The 16,452-nt window shown below is 56.3% G+C and overlaps 1 protein-coding gene across 1 annotated transcript; it reads left to right on the top strand.

Annotated features, from left to right (window-relative positions):
• Positions 1–219: 219 nt before the first annotated feature.
• Positions 220–14,295, top strand: BCAN (brevican). Its single transcript, XM_033848054.2, has 14 exons — positions 220–434; positions 962–1,053; positions 1,764–2,138; positions 2,442–2,616; positions 2,892–3,019; positions 3,509–3,802; positions 5,768–5,989; positions 6,554–7,204; positions 10,697–10,804; positions 11,471–11,629; positions 12,239–12,321; positions 12,686–12,830; positions 13,299–13,489; positions 13,819–14,295. Exons 2-14 carry the CDS (start codon positions 963–965, stop codon positions 13,924–13,926), a joined length of 2,730 nt encoding a protein of 909 aa, XP_033703945.1. The 5' UTR covers positions 220–434; position 962; the 3' UTR covers positions 13,927–14,295.
• The last annotated feature ends 2,157 nt before the right edge of the window (positions 14,296–16,452 follow it).

Raw genomic sequence — 16,452 nt, 5'->3', positions numbered from 1 at the left:
TGCAGTGGGGGAAGGTCAATGAGGGGTTGGGCTGGAGAGGTGTTGTTCATTGCCCGGGTTTAGTCTAGAAAGCCTTCCCAGAGGAGGCTAGGTGGGTATGGTACTCAGGGAGGAAGGGACAGGAAGGAAAGGTTGGAGGGGTACTGTGGGAGGAGGAAGGTTCAAAGAAGTCTGGTACTGGGAGGGGCAGAGGAGACTCAAGCATAATGGCACCCACAATTCATGCTATATGCTGTAAGCATTTATTGAGCTCTTACTGTGTGCAGGGTGCTATACATTTGTACAGGTTTTTTTGTTTGTTTTGTTTGTTTTTTGTTTTTGTTTTGTTTTGTTTTAGGATAAAAAGCACTCTCAAAGCCCATAGCCTCATGACAACCTGTAAGGTGGTAGTAATGGTGCTCCTTTACAAGTAAGAAAACAAAGGCTTAAAGAGGGTAAGGAACTTGCCTTAAGTCACACGGTGAGTTGATGAGGACCCAGGTCTCAGTTCTGAATAAGAATCCCTTGGTGGGGGGGACTTCCCTGGTGGCCGCAGTGGTTAAGAATCCTCCTGCCAGTGCAGGGGGCACGGGTTCGAGCCCTGGTCCGGGGAGATCCCACATGCTGCGGAGCAACTAAGCCTGTGCGCCACAACTACTGAGCCTGCGCTCTAGAGGCTGTGCTCCACAGCAAGAGAAGCCACCGCAATGAGAAGCCCGTGCACCGCAACCAAGAGTAGCCCCCACTCGCCACAACTAGAGAAAGCCCACGCGCAGCAACAGAGACCCAATGCAGCCAAACATAAATAAATAAGAATCCCTTGTGGGGAGACAGAAACAGTGTTAATTAATAGTGAGGTGGGGGCAGTGGGCTTCTGGAGTCAGGATATGTGTGATCCATGTGGACGTGGGAGGGAGTCAGAAGTCCATCCTGAGGTCTAACCCCATCTTTCCTCCTCCATTCCCCCCCCCTCATCCTGCAGCATGGCCCTACCATCTCTGCCGCTGCTGGCAACCCTGGCTCTGGCCTGGGTCCCTGCGGCCTTAGCTGATGCTCTGGAAGGAGACAGCTCAGGTAAGCAACCCCACTCAGGGTCACTGTCAGTCTCCTGCATCTCCCCTGTGGTAGGAAGGAGCCTCTTGTTCAGCCCTAACCAACGTCTGTCAGCCTTGAGGGACCCAGGGAGGAGACAGAATTGGGAGCACTGTGGGGGAAGATCAGGGCAGGGACACTTGAAAATAAGGGATGATTTGTGGGCCGCTGGTCGGGTGGCGGAATCTTGGGAGTAGGGCTGGGGAGGGGCACTAGGTGCATGGCTGCCAGTCTCCAGGGTGGAGGATGGGAGACCCTTGGGGCACAATGAATGGGGCTGGGAGGCAGAACAGAGGTGGAATTGGGAGAAATCGTGAAAGTGACTGAAGGGAACAGACTGGGAAACTTTGGGGACAAGGCTGCAGGACCCAGGGGGTGAGGTTAGAAGACCCTGGGGTGGGGGCCAGGAATCCTGGGGTGGTACTGGGAGACTTTGGGGGTGAATTTGACTGGGAGACTTTGTGGATCGGTCTGTAGACCGTGGGAGGTGGGCCTGGGGGACCTAGAGGTGGGTTTGCAGGACTCAGCGGGCCCGAGCCCAGGTTCCTGGGGGCGGGGTTACGAAAACCCCCGGGCAAGGCCCGGGAATCCTAGGGCGGGGCGTCGGGATCCTGGGGCGGGGCTCGGAAACCCTGGGGCGGGTCGTGGCAGATCCACAGCACGAAGTTCCAGCCGGCCCCGCCCGCCCACAGAGGACCGGGCTTTCCGCGTGCGCATAGCGGGTGACGCGCCGCTGCAGGGCGTGCTGGGCGGCGCCCTCACCATCCCGTGCCACGTTCACTACCTGCGGCCGCCGCCAAGCCGCCGGGCCGCGCAGGGCTCCCCCCGGGTCAAGTGGACCTTCCTGTCCGGCGGCCGGGAGGCCGAGGTGCTAGTGGCGCGGGGGCTACGCGTCAAGGTGAGCGAGGCCTACCGGTTCCGCGTGGCACTGCCTGCCTACCCAGCGTCACTCACCGATGTCTCCCTGGTGCTGAGCGAGCTGCGGCCCAACGACTCGGGCATCTACCGCTGCGAGGTCCAGCATGGCATCGACGACAGCAGCGACGCTGTGGAGGTCAAGGTCAAAGGTGAGAGGGCAAAGATGGAGAGAGGTTCCCGGAGAGAGGGAGGGGAGCCCACAGTCTGAAGCAGAAGCAAACACCTAGAAGGCACAGACTGAGTTGGAAAAGGAGTGGGTAGCTACAGGCCTCTGTTACCTCCTTTCTCTCTTCAGGTGGACGAAATTCTACCCACAGTCTCACTGAAGCCCCTCATGCTGTAGAGGGGGCGCAATTTGGACTTTACCCTTTGTATACAGGGGGTTGACAAGGAGGGGAAGGGGAAGTCAGTGTGCTGGGTGATCCTGCCTCAGGATCCTCTCTGCCCCGCAGGGGTCGTCTTTCTCTACCGGGAGGGCTCTGCCCGCTATGCTTTCTCCTTCGCTGGGGCCCAGGAGGCCTGTGCCCGCATCGGAGCCCGAATCGCCACTCCGGAGCAGCTCTATGCCGCCTATCTTGGGGGCTATGAACAGTGTGATGCTGGCTGGTTGTCCGACCAGACCGTGAGGTGGGCTGGGGCTGGGGCCCTGGAGCTTCTAGCTGTTTCTGAGGTGGGCTGTGGCCTCTGGTTCTGCCAGGGGCTGCCTCAGGCTGGCCATATAGGGCTCCCTGCCTCTGGCGGATGAAGCTGGTCTTTGGAGGGTGGGTTAGGACCCCGCCTTGGTGGGGGGTGTGCATTTCTGCAGAGCTAGGAGGACAATTGGCTGCACTGAAAAGCAATGGGATTCAGGAGGGTCACCGTGGGATGGCTCCCTGGTGAAGGCATTTGTACCCCTTCCCCAGGTATCCCATCCAGACTCCACGAGAGGCCTGTTATGGAGACATGGATGGCTTCCCTGGGGTCCGGAACTATGGAGTGGTAGACCCGGATGACCTCTATGATGTCTACTGTTATGCGGAAGAACTAAATGGTGATTGGGGGTAGGGAGTTCCCAGGGGAAGAGCCCCCTCTCCAGTGCTGCCCATAGGTCCTCCTGGGCCTCTGCTGGACCTTATCATCCTTTATCATCCTGTATTTAAGTGGGCAGCCAGCGGTAAGGAAACAGTCAGTGTCCCTCCCTCCAAACACTGTCATAGAGACAAGTTCATGGCCAAAGCCTCAGACAGGTGGTAGGAGACTGAGTTTGACTCTGCTGTTACCTGTTGTGCATCTCTCTATGTTTCAGTATCTCTGAGCCTCAGTTTCCTTCTTGGCAGAATTAGGAAGTTGGGCCAGTTTCCTTCGAGCAATATGATCGATCCTAAGGTTCTATCTAGACTTCGATCCTATAAAGTAGTGTGATGGACTGCATGTCGCAGATGAGGAGACTGAGGCCCAGAGAAGCTTGCCCAGAGTCTCTGTGGGAGCCCAGGGTGGAAGGAGCTCCCTTCTTGGTAACCCAGCCTCTTCTTCTCCCCAGGAGAGCTGTTCCTGGGTGCCCCTGCAGACAAGCTGACATTGGAGGAGGCACGGGCGTACTGCCAGGAGCGGGGTGCTAAGATTGCAACCACGGGCCAGCTGTATGCAGCCTGGGATGGTGGCCTGGACCGCTGCAGCCCAGGCTGGCTGGCTGATGGCAGTGTGCGCTACCCCATTGTCACACCCAGCCAGCGCTGTGGTGGGGGCCTCCCTGGTGTCAAGACTCTCTTCCTCTTCCCCAACCAGACCGGCTTCCCCAACAAGCACAGCCGCTTCAATGTCTACTGCTTCCGAGGTGAGCCCACCTCCCTGCAGAGGCTGCGACCAACCTCAGGGAGACGGAGTCGAGGCCGTCGCTCTTACCCCAGCCCCGACCAGTTTCTCTTGGATCTTTGCCATTTGCCTCAAGGAGCTTTGGGTGGTGCTCAGCTTGTCACTTAGGGTTCTAATTCTGGTTGTGCCCTCTGACTTGGTCTTTGTGGCCTCAAGGAGGGCTCACCTCACTGCATCTCCTCACCTGCCTCCACACCAGTAGTCCCTGCCTTGTCTCTTCCTGTTGCAAAGCTGCCTCTCCCTTATTGGGCTGCCAAATATGTCTCCATCTCTGGTCAGCTCATGAGCAGACCAGAGATGACTGACATTCTCTGAATCCAATGAATGATCTGCTCCAGTTAACTAAATACGCTTCAGAGGGGTTTCCAGAACCTTCAGCTTGAAGGTATCAGATTTTTACCACCAAATATTGAGGGACAGACATAATTCCCCCCACAGGGAGCAGGTCCTTAAAGACAGCTGGGTGTAGAGATGGCTTCCTGCCCACATCTTATATTGGGAGCTGGAGGGGAGGCAGTGCCTGCGACCCCCAGAGGCACAGGGCCCAGGCCAAGGATGACTGACAATCAGGGAGGCATTGCCATGGAGCATTGGAGTCCCTGCCCCAACTGTGAGCCTGCAATACTGGTACAAGGGCTGGAGGCAGAAATGGAAAGAGAAGACACAGGCTACTAGGAGCCCTTAGTCTGAAGGAGGAAGACACAGTTTCTGCCATGGGAGCCCCCAGTCTGACCAGAGACGAAATGCTTCACTCCCAGCACAAGGAAAGACTGAGAGAAAAGCATTACTTCCCCTGGGACAGATCTCCAGGTGGCTTTGGCCCGAGGCTGGGAGGGATGGGGAAGGGAAGTCCACAGGAAGACAGGTCCATCTGGAAAGACTTACTTGAACACAGATAATGGGGATGATGATGATGATAATTATAACAATAGTAGTTAACACGTCTAGCACTGATTATAATTATGTCCCAAGCACTGCTATGGAAAGAAATTGAAGGAGGAACTGTATCAGGAGAAGAGGGGAAGGAAGAGGACGACTATGGCTGGGAGCAGGTGGAGGGCAGAGGCGGGCAAGGGCACAGGTTTGCTTGTCTGCTGTGAGCAAGGCTCACTGAAGCAGGTGACGCAGGCAGGATGTGCTGTCCTGTCTTGTCTGGCTGAACACAGCTGGCCCTCAGGGCTTTTCTTAGCCCAATTCCACCTTTGCTTCACTGGCTTTCTGCTCTTGGTTCCCTTCCCCTGGGACAAGGTAATTCATTCTAAAACTCTGGTTATTTGAAGAGAGCAGATCCTGGAAGGATGGGGTGGCCACTTGCCCTCTTGCCCCAACACCGAGATCATCAGGTGGTGATGGTTGAATGTCCTTCCTGTACCCTACCCTTCAGCTCTCCTGTGGTGATGGCAGCCTGTCCCCTTCCATTTCTAGAGTCTTAGGATGACTGGGATTCCCTCACACCTTACCCTAAAACCAGGGTCCCAAGGTGCTGAGGCCATTCTGTCCATCCTTCTGCCTCCATCTCCTTACTCAAGGGATGACCTCTTTCCTGAGCCTTCCTTTACCATTCTATCTAAAGTAGCACTTCCCATCTCCTTACTAAACTTAATTGTTCTTTATATGGTAACATTATATGTTTATTTGTTTGTCTGTATCTAGAACATAAATTCCCTTGAGGGCAGGAAGCTTGCTGTTCTGCTGTGCACTGTATCCTCAGTGCCCAGGAGAATGCTCGGGTACTTGATTAATGCTTGAGGAATGAGTGATGAAGCCCCGGGGTGCTCTCTGGGCCCCATGGGTGCTCCATAGGGAAGACGAGAGACAATTAAGAGAATTCCATGGTCTCTGAGTCTAAGCCAGAACCCTCACATGCAGGCCTGTGAGGGCAGAGGCACCTCCTTAACCTCCCATCGGCACTTTCCTCCTGCCACAGACTCTGGCCAGCCCTCTGCCATCCCTGAGGCCTCTGACCTGGCCTCTGATGCACTGGAAGCCATTGTCACAGTGACAGAGACCCTGGAGGAACTGCAGCTGCCTCGGGAAGCTGTGGAGAGCGAGTCCCGGGGAGCCATCTACTCCATTCCCATTATGGAGGATGGAACAGGTGGAAGCTCCACTCCAGAAGACCCAGCAGAGGCCCCTAGGACCCTCCTAGGTAACTCAAATGTCTTATCCTGGGGATATCCACACCTGGGAGAAGTTGGGGCAGAAAGGGCAAGCCCAGGCTGAGGCCGGGGTTGTCGCTGCCGTGATTCTACCCTGTCCTCTCTCAGCAGCACAGTCGTGCAAGGCACCTCTCCTGTTCCTCTCCCAACCTTTGCCTTTCCAGCAAATCCCACTCCCAGATAGCTGGGTCTGGAGATGCTTGGACTAAGGAGCTGCCCTCTGGGAAGGAGGGATCTCCTTTCTTTGGTCTCTCCTCCCCCTCACCTACCCAAAATAAACAGAGAATTTTAACAGACTGGGAGAGGGAGATGCAACCACCAGGTCTTCCTGGGCTAATGACAGCTCATAGAGCCTTCTCAAGTGTTGCCTCACTATTGCAGCTCCAGTGGAAATTCTTCTGGTGTGGAGCAAAGGCAGTTCCTCCCCAGGGCAGGCTCTTCCCTCTCCCTGAGGGCTCACCCTCCCCAGCCCCACCTTTCTCCCCTTCCCCTTCCTTCTTCCTGTCCTCTGGTGGGTGCTGTCCCTGGTGCTGAACCATCTGTGCTTTGCCTAGAATTTGAAACCCAATCCATTGTACCTCCCCTGGGGTCCTCAGAAGAGGAAGGCAAGGTGTTGGAGGAAGAAGAGACATACAAGGATGAAGAAGAGAAAGAAGAGGAAGAAGAAGAAGAGGAGGAGGTGGAGGACGAGGCCCTGTGGGCCTGGCCCAGTGAGCTCAGCAGCCTGGACCCAGAGGCCCCTCTCCCCACGGAGCCGGCTCCAGAGGAGTCACTCTCCCGGGCATCCCCACCAGTGAGGGCGGTCCTGAAGCCTGATGCATCACCACCTCCCTACGGAGAGCCAGAGGCTCCCAGGCCTCCAACGGTCCTTGGACCACCCACGGAGGCCCTGCCCTCTCCCAGGGAAGGGAACCTGGCATCCCCATCACCTTCCGCTCCGGTTGGGGCAAGAGAGATAGGGAAGGAGACTGGGGGTCCTGAGCTGTCTGGGGTCCCTCGAGGAGAGAGTGAGGAGACAGGGAGCTCCGAGGATGCCCCTTCCCTGCTTCCAGCCACACGGGCCCCTGAGGGTACCAGGGACCTGGAGACCCCTTCTGAAGAGAATTCTGGAAGAACTGTCCCAGCAGGGACTTCAGTGCATGCCCAGCCGGTGCTGCCCACTGACAGTGCCAGCCATGGTGGAGTGGCCGTGGCCCCCTCATCAGGTAACTTTGCCCAAGGCTCAACCTCCCTCTTTATCCTCGTCCTCTTTCCCCCCCTGCAGCTCTGGATCACCTGACCTATAGTCCTTTAACCCACCACTGCCCCAGACTCTCTTGTCCTTTGCCTTCATTCTCCTACCCACCTCTACCTGTGGGCTTCCAATCTTGGATACCCCACCTTGTGACTTCCATTCCAGCTCTCTGAGTCCTCACCCTGTAACCTCCCAACTCCATGACTCCCACCCTGTGACCCTGTCCCTGTTTCTGAAATCCACACTGTGACCCCCAGCCCTACCACCAAACACCTGGAACTTTTTCCTACCCTCGGCTCTCTACCTGTGACTCACATCTCACTGGCCCCACAGAGGACCCTCATGCCTTGTTCAGTGGGTGCCCTCATTGCCTTTTGCGTTCTTCAAGGCCCAGGCCCATCCTCCACTGCTCCCTCCCCCTCCTGTGTGCCACCTCCCTTCAGCTGCCTCCCACTGGTATCAGGGAAGCCTGGGGTCCCATGCCCACCCCTCAACCTTTCGGGTCCAGGAGAGCCCTATCCCCACAGAGCCTTAAGCAACTACTTCTGTGAAGTACTTTTTTCGACTGTTTCATGGAAACAAGCCTTGGAAATAAATCTCTATTAAACCGCTTTATAACCAAAACTCTGGCACCCTCTGTCTCCACCCCCAGCTGTTTGCCCCTCTCATTCCATGGAGTTGTGTCCTGGGTAGCTCTTTGATGGTTCTTTTGGTGCCATCTCTCCCTCTGTGTCTCTCTGTCTCTCTCTTTCTCCCCCTGGGTCTTTGGTGTCTTTGTGCCTCTTCCGTCTCCATCTTCAGCCTGCACCCTTTCCTGTCCTAGCAGTCTAACAGCCCCTGCCGTTCCCTTGTCCTCTCCTCAGGCCTGTCTCCGCCTTCCTTCCTGACTGCTGAGATCCCAAATCTGACTGTACACTTTACCCCAGAGAAGTCTTTGTCTGTCAGTCTGCGGGAGTGCTGGGAGTTGTAGTCCCTCACTCCTGTTGGAGAGAAACCTCTGCTGGCCAGAGTGTGTGTGTGTGTGTGTGTGTGTGTGTACACGTGTCCCTTTCTGATCCATCTTGATGGCTCCCATCTAGAGCCATACATACAGAGGACTGACAGAGAAAGCCCCTCTTAGCATGAAGGCCATTCCCTGGTGTCCAGGTGCCCCAAGGCTCTGTTCCCCTCCCCCACATATCAGCAGGGGAATGGTATCTCGCTTTCATCCCACTGCCCATGGCCTCCCCCTCCTCCACTAACTCCTGCACTAATGACCACCCTCACCCACTATTTCACCCTTCCTGAACCCAAAGGATCTCAAAGTTCCTATTGCTGGAGAAGAAACAAATCAGGAGGGGAGGATAGAGAGTGTGGAGGGAGGGGGAATGGGGAATTAGGTTCTGGGGTCTGAGAGAAAGAAGCCCTATCTATTCAGTGAAGGTTGAGCTTCCAAATGGAGATCTCTGGAGAAGGCTGGGACCCTCCTAGTACCAGGGCCATTCTCCTAGGTGGCCCAGGGTGGGCTAGGGGGCTCTACATCACACCTAGGCTCACTCATTTCAACTACTGTCTCCCTGCCCAGCTGGCCTTGGAGTTCAGTGCTGTGGGGTGAGGAGGGCCTTTGGTGGGAGAGGATCACCATTGGAAGTATCTGCGGTGTCTTAGTTACCCCACCTGGGGGATGAGTGAGAGGTCCTCCAGCCTGCTATTGCAGCAGGAAGGAAGAACTTTCTGATTGTGTATAGTAGTTGATCCAGAAGGGGGGAGGCGGAAGACCAGAAAGTCTCAAGAGGAGTTCCTTCACCGCCAACACCCGCCCCCCACCATCCTGGTTCAGGTTCTGCCACCCACAGCCAGGGGGAGGGACCTGTGGCTTGGGTACGGCCCCAGGGACCAAGTTTGAGAGTCTTTGGCCCCCAGGGTTAGGGGGTTGGACAGAGAGGAGCAGAGAGGATCACGGGAGGAGCAGGAAAGTGTGAGGAAAGGAAGGGGGCTCAGGACTCCTACCCTCTGTAGGACCTGGTCCTTAAAGGGTTAAATAAAACACTTCCCCTTCTTGCTTTGCCCTAGGAGGTAGCAGTACCAGCTTGAAAGAAACTATTGGCAGAAGGGGTGATGACAGGGGGAGTGGTGTTGGAATAGCTGATTCATTTTACCCAAAACAGCTAGGTCATCCCAGCAAAATTCTTTGAATCACCGCCAGCTTCTCCTCCCCCCACCTCTGCTCTGATCCCCACCAGGCAGTGGGATCTTGGGCCAGAGTAAATCACTGTGGGCGTGGGCCTTGGCTGCTAGGAGTGGATGGCTTGGTCTGAGGGGTCCTGCCCAGGGCTGGGCCGAGAACACTGACCTGCTCTGTCAGTCTGTGGGGCCATCATCTCCAGGTCATCCGGATCAGAAAGGAGTAGAATCTGACAGCCCCTTCAGCACCTAGGCCCAGTCTAAGGGCAGCCACCCAAGATCATGAGAGAGAGTCCAGAAGAGAAGGCAGATGGCCTAGCCAGACGGAGCTGGATGTAGACAACAGATTGCAGGCCTTCAGAGTAGTGTGTTAGTCCAAGAAGACTGCCTGGAGGAGAGGGGCCAGAAGGAAGGAACAAAATGGACTGAAGGGGTTTCTAGGCTGGGGAACCTGCAGGAGGCCCCAAGTGGAGGGGGAAAGGGGAGCCTGGTAACGGGGTGGGGGGAGAGTCCTGGGAGATAAGAAGGGGAGGCAAAGAGGTTGGGTGATGTTGAGAGAGTGTGTGGAGCCAGTGCTACAGGACAGGGGGAGCTGCTGCAGCTCCATTCATGGGAAGGGTTGGGGGGGGGGCGAGGGAGTAGGGCATAGAGTGAGGGAAGTGCATTGGATCTTCACTAAGAGCTTCTGGGCCTGGCTCTGCCCAGTGGACAGCAGGAGGAATGGTTAGCTCCCTCCTAGACCACCCCAGTGTCAGATCCCAGAAGCAGTAAATGGCAGGCCACACCTCACTGTTGCTATGGTGACTCTCCTCTCCTTCAGTTCCACCCAGCCCACCTAGACTACACAGAACTGTGCTAGGACCTGGCACAATGACAAGGGGTGGGGGACTAAACTCTAGGCCTAGAGAGGTAAAGTGACTGGCTCAATGTACCCAGCAGATCCAGGAGCTAGGTAAGAGTCCAGGACGCATGACTGACAGCCCAGTATCTTTCCCCTTAGTGGGATTAAACCCTGAAGGCCTTCCTGGACACTCCTCTCGGCCCCTGTTAGACGTGGCCCACACTGGTGGGCATGACAATGACCAGCACTGGGCTGAGCCAGTGCTGAAGTGGGGGGCAGTGAGGAGGGGAAAAAACCCAGAACTCAGGTCTGGGCTGTGACCAGAGGCAGGCTCCAGGGAGAACATTTAGGGTGCTGTGATAGCCCCCAGGACAAGCGGGTCAGGGCTGGGACCCCTGAACCCTGTGCTGCAGAGCTGTGCTCCCCTGGCCCCCCACCTCACACCTCTCTCCCTCTCAGGTTACTGTGTCCCCAGCCCCTGCCACAATGGTGGGACGTGCTTGGAGGAGGAGGAGGGGGTCCGCTGCCTATGTTTGCCTGGCTATGGGGGGGACCTGTGCGATGTTGGTGAGTGTGCTGAGGGGCTGCGGTGGGGGGAGAGCTGAAGCCTAGACCCTGCCACAACGCGCTAGTTCCAGGGGGTGGGACGGGACACTGGTTTGGGCCTTGCCATTAATGAATTTCCATTTGTTGTTGTTGTTGGAGGCACCCCGCACTTTGCGGGATCTTAGTTCCCTGACCAGGGATTGAACCTGGGCCTCCTGCAGTGGAAGCGCGGGAAAAGAATCCCCATTTCAGACAAATCACATAACTTCTCTGAGCCCTCCCCTCAATTTCCTCATCTGTTAAGTGGAATCAAAAAGGACTCTCTCAGGGAATCTATGCTCCTGAAATTTGGCAGGCAGGCAGTACTTGTCGGTTTCCATTCTCCTAGGAAGAGAGGAGGGTTCAGCTCTTCTTTAGGAAGGAGGATTGCAGAGACCCAGGCCGGGACTCCAGCCTCACCCTGGTCTGTGTCGCTCAAGAGAAGGAAGGCATCAAGGCCCCCCTCCAACCAGGGCCCTTCCAGCTCCTAGCTGCTCCTTTTCTACTCTCTCTTTGGCACCGCCCTCCTACACTTAGCCCGCCCCCTCGGTCTGAGGTGGTGGGAGGAGCCCAGTCCCTGTCTGGGGACCCAGCCTCTCAGAGTTTCGGCGTTCTCCCGCCTAAGGTGCCTGCCCTTCTGTGTCCTAGGCCTCCACTTCTGCAGCCCCGGCTGGGACGCCTTCCAGGGCGCCTGCTACAAGCACTTTTCTACACGAAGGAGCTGGGAGGAGGCGGAGAACAAGTGCCGGATGTACGGCGCGCACCTGGCCAGCGTCAGCACGCCGGAGGAACAGGACTTCATCAACAGTGGGCTGGGGACAGGGCGGGAGGCGACCCTCATCACCTGTTCTCTCACACACTCACTCATCAATCAATCAATCAATCAATGAGTGTGTTAATTAACCCCCTTATACATTAATTCAGGTACTCATTACTTGGTTTACCTCATTCATTCATTCATTCACTTTTCTTTCCTCTCTCCCTCCGTCCCACTCCACACGTGGGTAGTGGGGCTTCAGGCAGGGGAGGGCTGAGATTCGCGCAGGAAATACACCTGCATCAGCCTGGCGGTTGCTTGGGGGCTTATCTTTAGTCGCTCCCCACCTCCCTGGCTCTCCTGCCTCCCTCTACTCTCCCCGACTCTGACCTTGCTGAGAGTTTTCACTTTTTCCAGAGTTTCCCTTTTCTAGCCCTGGTGATATTTTTCTTCTTCCCTCACGCCCCACGCCCCTGCCTTCCATCCCGCCCTTGTGCAGATGTTGGAGGGATAAGGATACCGGGAAGCGCGGATTTGGGGTTGCGGGAAGGACTTCCCCCCGCGAGCACCCACAGACAGCCCGATGACAGGGAATGGCCGCCATCTGCTGGCAGCGAAGCTCACTGAACACCTTCGTCTCCCCTGCGGTTCTTCCCCAGATCGATACCGGGAGTACCAGTGGATCGGGCTCAATGACAGGACCATTGAAGGCGATTTCCTGTGGTCAGATGGCGTCTCCCTGGTGAGAGGTTCTGGCCGCCCCTCACGCTGTCTAGGTCGCTTCTTCGAAGCATTTCTGCCCTCTACTCCCAATAACCCCCATCCCTCCCTCTCCTTTTACTGGCCCCTTACCTTTTCCTCTTCCTGGCCCTCCTGCATTCCTTGTGTCCCCTTCTCTTCTCTTCTGGTTCCCATTATCCTTCCCCCCAAAGCCCCTGACATCTTCTTTTTCCTTCTGGGTCCCCTACTCCCCATCCCTCTAGCCTTCCCTCTCCTGGTGCCCCTCCCCCACCCCCTTCTCCTCAGGTCCTCCAGGTCCATTCCTCCCAGTGCTCCTGGGGCTGGAGCTCCTCACCACCTCCTCCATCCTCCCCCCACCCTCCCAGCTCTATGAGAACTGGAACCCTGGGCAGCCAGACAGCTACTTCCTGTCCGGAGAGAACTGCGTGGTTATGGTGTGGCACGATCAGGGACAATGGAGTGATGTGCCCTGCAACTACCACCTGTCCTACACCTGCAAGATGGGGCTGGGTGAGGGCGGGCGAGGGGGAGGAGGGGTGGGGGCTAGAGAATCCTGGAACTGATGTGTGTGCAGAAGGAGGGTGCAAAGCTACACAGAGAAATCAGAAATGCGTCCCAGGCCGTGGGCATGGGCGGGATAACAAATTAGACGGGTCCATTTGGAACCCCTACTCTTTATTATTTATTTATTTGGTTGCACCGGCTCTTAGTTGCGGCCGGTGGGCTCCTTTGTTGTGGCATGCAATCTCTTAGTTGCAGCATGCATGTGGGATCTAGTTCCCTGACCAGGAATTGAACCTGGGCCCCCTGCATTGGGAGCTCGGAGTCCCAACCACTGCGCCACCAGGGAAGTCCCTGGAACCCCTACTTTTTTGTGTGTGTCAGGTTATGGCCTACTCCTCTCCTCCTTCATCCCAATTCTGGGAACTGTTACCCCCAGAGCCCAGCTCCCAGTTCCTGACTGTGTCCCCCCTGCAGTGTCCTGTGGCCCCCCACCAGAGCTGCCACTGGCTCGAGTATTTGGCCGTCCACGGCTGCGCTATGAAGTAGACACAGTGCTTCGTTACCGGTGCCTGGAGGGCCTGGCCCAGCGCAACCTACCACTGATCCGCTGCCAGGAGAATGGTCGCTGGGAGCCCCCCCAGATCTCCTGTGTGCCCCGCAGGCCTGTGAGTGCCAGGAGGAGGCAGGTGGGGGGCACTAGCCAACACAACCCTGGGCTCCAGTCCTAGCTCTGTCCATCACTGGCTGTGTAATCTTGGAGTTATCACTACCCCTCTCTGGGGCAAAGAGGAGGTGGGCTGAATGCTCCGGGGTCCCCTTCAGTGTTGCTGTCTGAGAATATGCAGCCACAGTCTGGGCTCTTAAGGGCTGAGCCAGGCAAAGTGTTTTGTTGAGGTCAGAGGTCAAGGAGCAAGAACCCAGAGGGCAGGCTCTGAGAAGAGAGAGAAGGAGGAGGAGCCCAAGGGTGGAGGGTGAGTGTGTGTGTCTTTCCCAGGCTCGAGCTCTGCGCCCAATAAAAGCCCCAGAAGGACATCAGAGGAGGCTCCTGGGGAGCTGGAAGGCACGGTTGACACCCCCTCCCAATCCCGCTCCAGGTCCCTAAGGGTCAAGGCCCCCAGCACTGCGCTCTGCCCCCAACCCTCCCTCCAACCCATGCTTTTCCCATCACAGGGAGTGACAACGAGAGGGGTGGAGCTGAAGTCCAGGTGATAGTGCCTGGAGGGGCTTCTGTGAAATACCTGGGTAGCTCCAGCCCTGCCTTAGGCTCTCTCACCCCTACCCTGGGCATCAGGTTTTTCCCTCAGGGCCTTGAGTAGGTCCCTAAGTGCCTCAACTGCCCTCTCCTTGCCAGCCATCCTGTCCTCTCCATTCCCCTGGGGGGCTTTGTGCCCACTCATTCTCGGTTTTCCAAGAGAATGGGTTCGCAGGGTGGAATACCTGTAAAACCAGCAGGAAATAAAGCTGCATTTGAGCCCAAACAAGTTTGATGCCTCTGTGTGTGAGAGAGAAAAGTGGAGTTGGGCCGGGCCTCACAGGATGAATAGACCTTCTGTGTTTATTAGCTTCTGAAGATCAGAGAAATCCTCAAGATGTCAGTGCCCGATAGGAATGCCCGGCACAGAATAGCTGCCCTGTAAGTATTTATGGAATGAAGAAGCCCACGGGGGTTGGGGAACAGCATGAGGATATTTGGAAGAAGCTAGAGTGCCCAGAGTGTCCAGTCAAGCCGACCTGGAGTTCAGTCTGGGGAGGTAGAGGGGCTGAGGGCCCGGAGAGGAAGGCAGAGAGGTGGGTGCTTTGGTGTCCCCATTCCGAGGTCCCAGAAGGGGATTCTCCCAGGGGGTGTGAGGGTGAAGGGAACGCAGAGGGTTAGGCTTCAAGAAGGCTTACTTTCAGCAGAAGCAGCAGAGATGCAGGAACGGGGAAACAAGGGCGGGCAGGGATCTGGGGAACGACCTGTGAGGCCCATAGGCTGTGGTCAGCAGAGGGCGCTGCGGCTGCAGACACGTCAGCCTGAGAGTGCCGTGTGCGCGTGCGTGAGTGGAGCCGAACTGGAGGAGTCCCAGGATACCGCCAGGGAGCGCTGGGGTCTGTCTTTCTGAGGAGCCCAGGGAAGGGAAGCGGGTTGCGGGCTGTGGGGCGGGAGGAAGGTAGGACTTCCGGCCAGGCTGAGCTGGCCCTGGGGTCTGTGAGTCAGCGGAGATTGGGATGATGAGGTCACTCTCTGAATAGTGGAGAGAGAATGATCAGCTGCGTGTGTGTGTGTGTGTGTGTGTGTGTGTGTGTGTGTGTGTGTGTGTACCTCATCGCAGTCCACTGAATTGTGCCTTCTTGTGCCTCCTGGTAAAGTGTTTTGTCAGCATGCTGTCTTCTTGATGGGGATGAATCTTACTGCTGCAGAGCCTCACACTTAACCACACTGGTTCACACACATGCACACACGTGTGCACACTGTCATGTGTACACATTTCTGCTTGTGCCCACGGTTACACCACATTCACGCACATGGGCAGTTCTTACTCCTTTTCGCAGAAGTCTGTAAAACCTGATAAACCTAAGGGATAGGGAGACAGATCCAGAGCAGCAAAAAGCTTAGAGAGGGCAACATGAAGAGACCCAGACAAGTGAGACAGGCCAGAGAAAGACAGGTGATTGCTGGGGGGAGCTGGGGGCTCTCCCAGGTCATCCCTGCCCAGGCCCATCCTGGGCCTTCTCCAGGTATGTAAACCCCAACCAGCTGGTCTCTGAGACACCAACACTGACCTCCCAGACCCAGCTCCCAACCAATCACCAACCACCACATTCCTCTCTTCGCCCCAGGCTCTCCTGTCCCACCTTCTGTCCCGCCCACACTCCACACCTCCACAGGACACAGCCTAGCATGGCTAGGGAGTGGGACTGTTTTTTAAGCAGCTGCAAAGAAGAAGATGATCCTGGGGCCAGAGCAGAACCCCACTTTATCCTGTATGACCCTGCAATTACACACTCATTGCACTTTTAGGGATGTCAGAGCATTAAGCTGGAATTGTAAGTGGATCAAGACCAAAGTGGGCCTTTGAAGGTGGGGTCTGAAGAGGAGAAGGCTGAGGAGGGGGCAGTGTCTGTCCTTGGGTTTTTATTTTTTATTATTATTTATTTTTGGTTGCATTGGGTCTGTATTGTGCGCGGGCTTTTCTCTAGCTGCGGTGAGCGGGGGCTGCTCTTCCTTGCGGTGCGTGGGCTTCTCATTGCGGTGGCTTCTCTTGCTGTGGAGCACGGGTTCTAGGTGTGTGGGCTTCAGTAGTTGTGGCACATGGGCTCAGTAGTTGTGACTCACGGGCTCTAGAGCGCAGGCTCAGTAGTTGTGGCACACGGGCATAGTTGCTCCACAGCATGTGGGATCTTCCTGGAGTAGGGCTTGAGCCCGTGTCCCCTGCATTGGCAGGCGGCTTTTTAACCACTGTGCCACCAGGGAAGCCCTGTCCTTGGGTTCTTAAGGGAGGTTGTCTGAGAAACATATCCTCACAGAGATGGAGTTTAGGTAGCAGGTTGGATTTCCTGGGGAGACTCTGGTGCTAAGCTGGAAGGGGCTTTGGTTTCCCAGCCTTGTCATCAGCTTTCTCACTGAATCTCCCGGCAGCAGTAGGCA

The sequence above is a fragment of the Tursiops truncatus genome, chromosome 1 (assembly GCF_011762595.2).
Source record: "Tursiops truncatus isolate mTurTru1 chromosome 1, mTurTru1.mat.Y, whole genome shotgun sequence".
NCBI lineage: Eukaryota > Metazoa > Chordata > Mammalia > Artiodactyla > Delphinidae > Tursiops > Tursiops truncatus.
Note: the sequence above shows the minus strand (reverse complement) of the source record. Positions and strands in the feature narration are given on the sequence as shown.

Excerpts from the sequence above, each read along its gene's own strand:
- BCAN (XM_033848054.2), top strand. The coding sequence starts at position 963 with ATGGCCCTACCATCTCTGCCGCTGCTGGCAACCCTGGCTCTGGCCTGG. Across the intron at positions 3,803-5,767 it reads CAATGTCTACTGCTTCCGAG|ACTCTGGCCAGCCCTCTGCC; the intron begins GTGAGCCCACCT and ends CTCCTGCCACAG. Across the intron at positions 12,322-12,685 it reads GGTCAGATGGCGTCTCCCTG|CTCTATGAGAACTGGAACCC; the intron begins GTGAGAGGTTCT and ends CCACCCTCCCAG.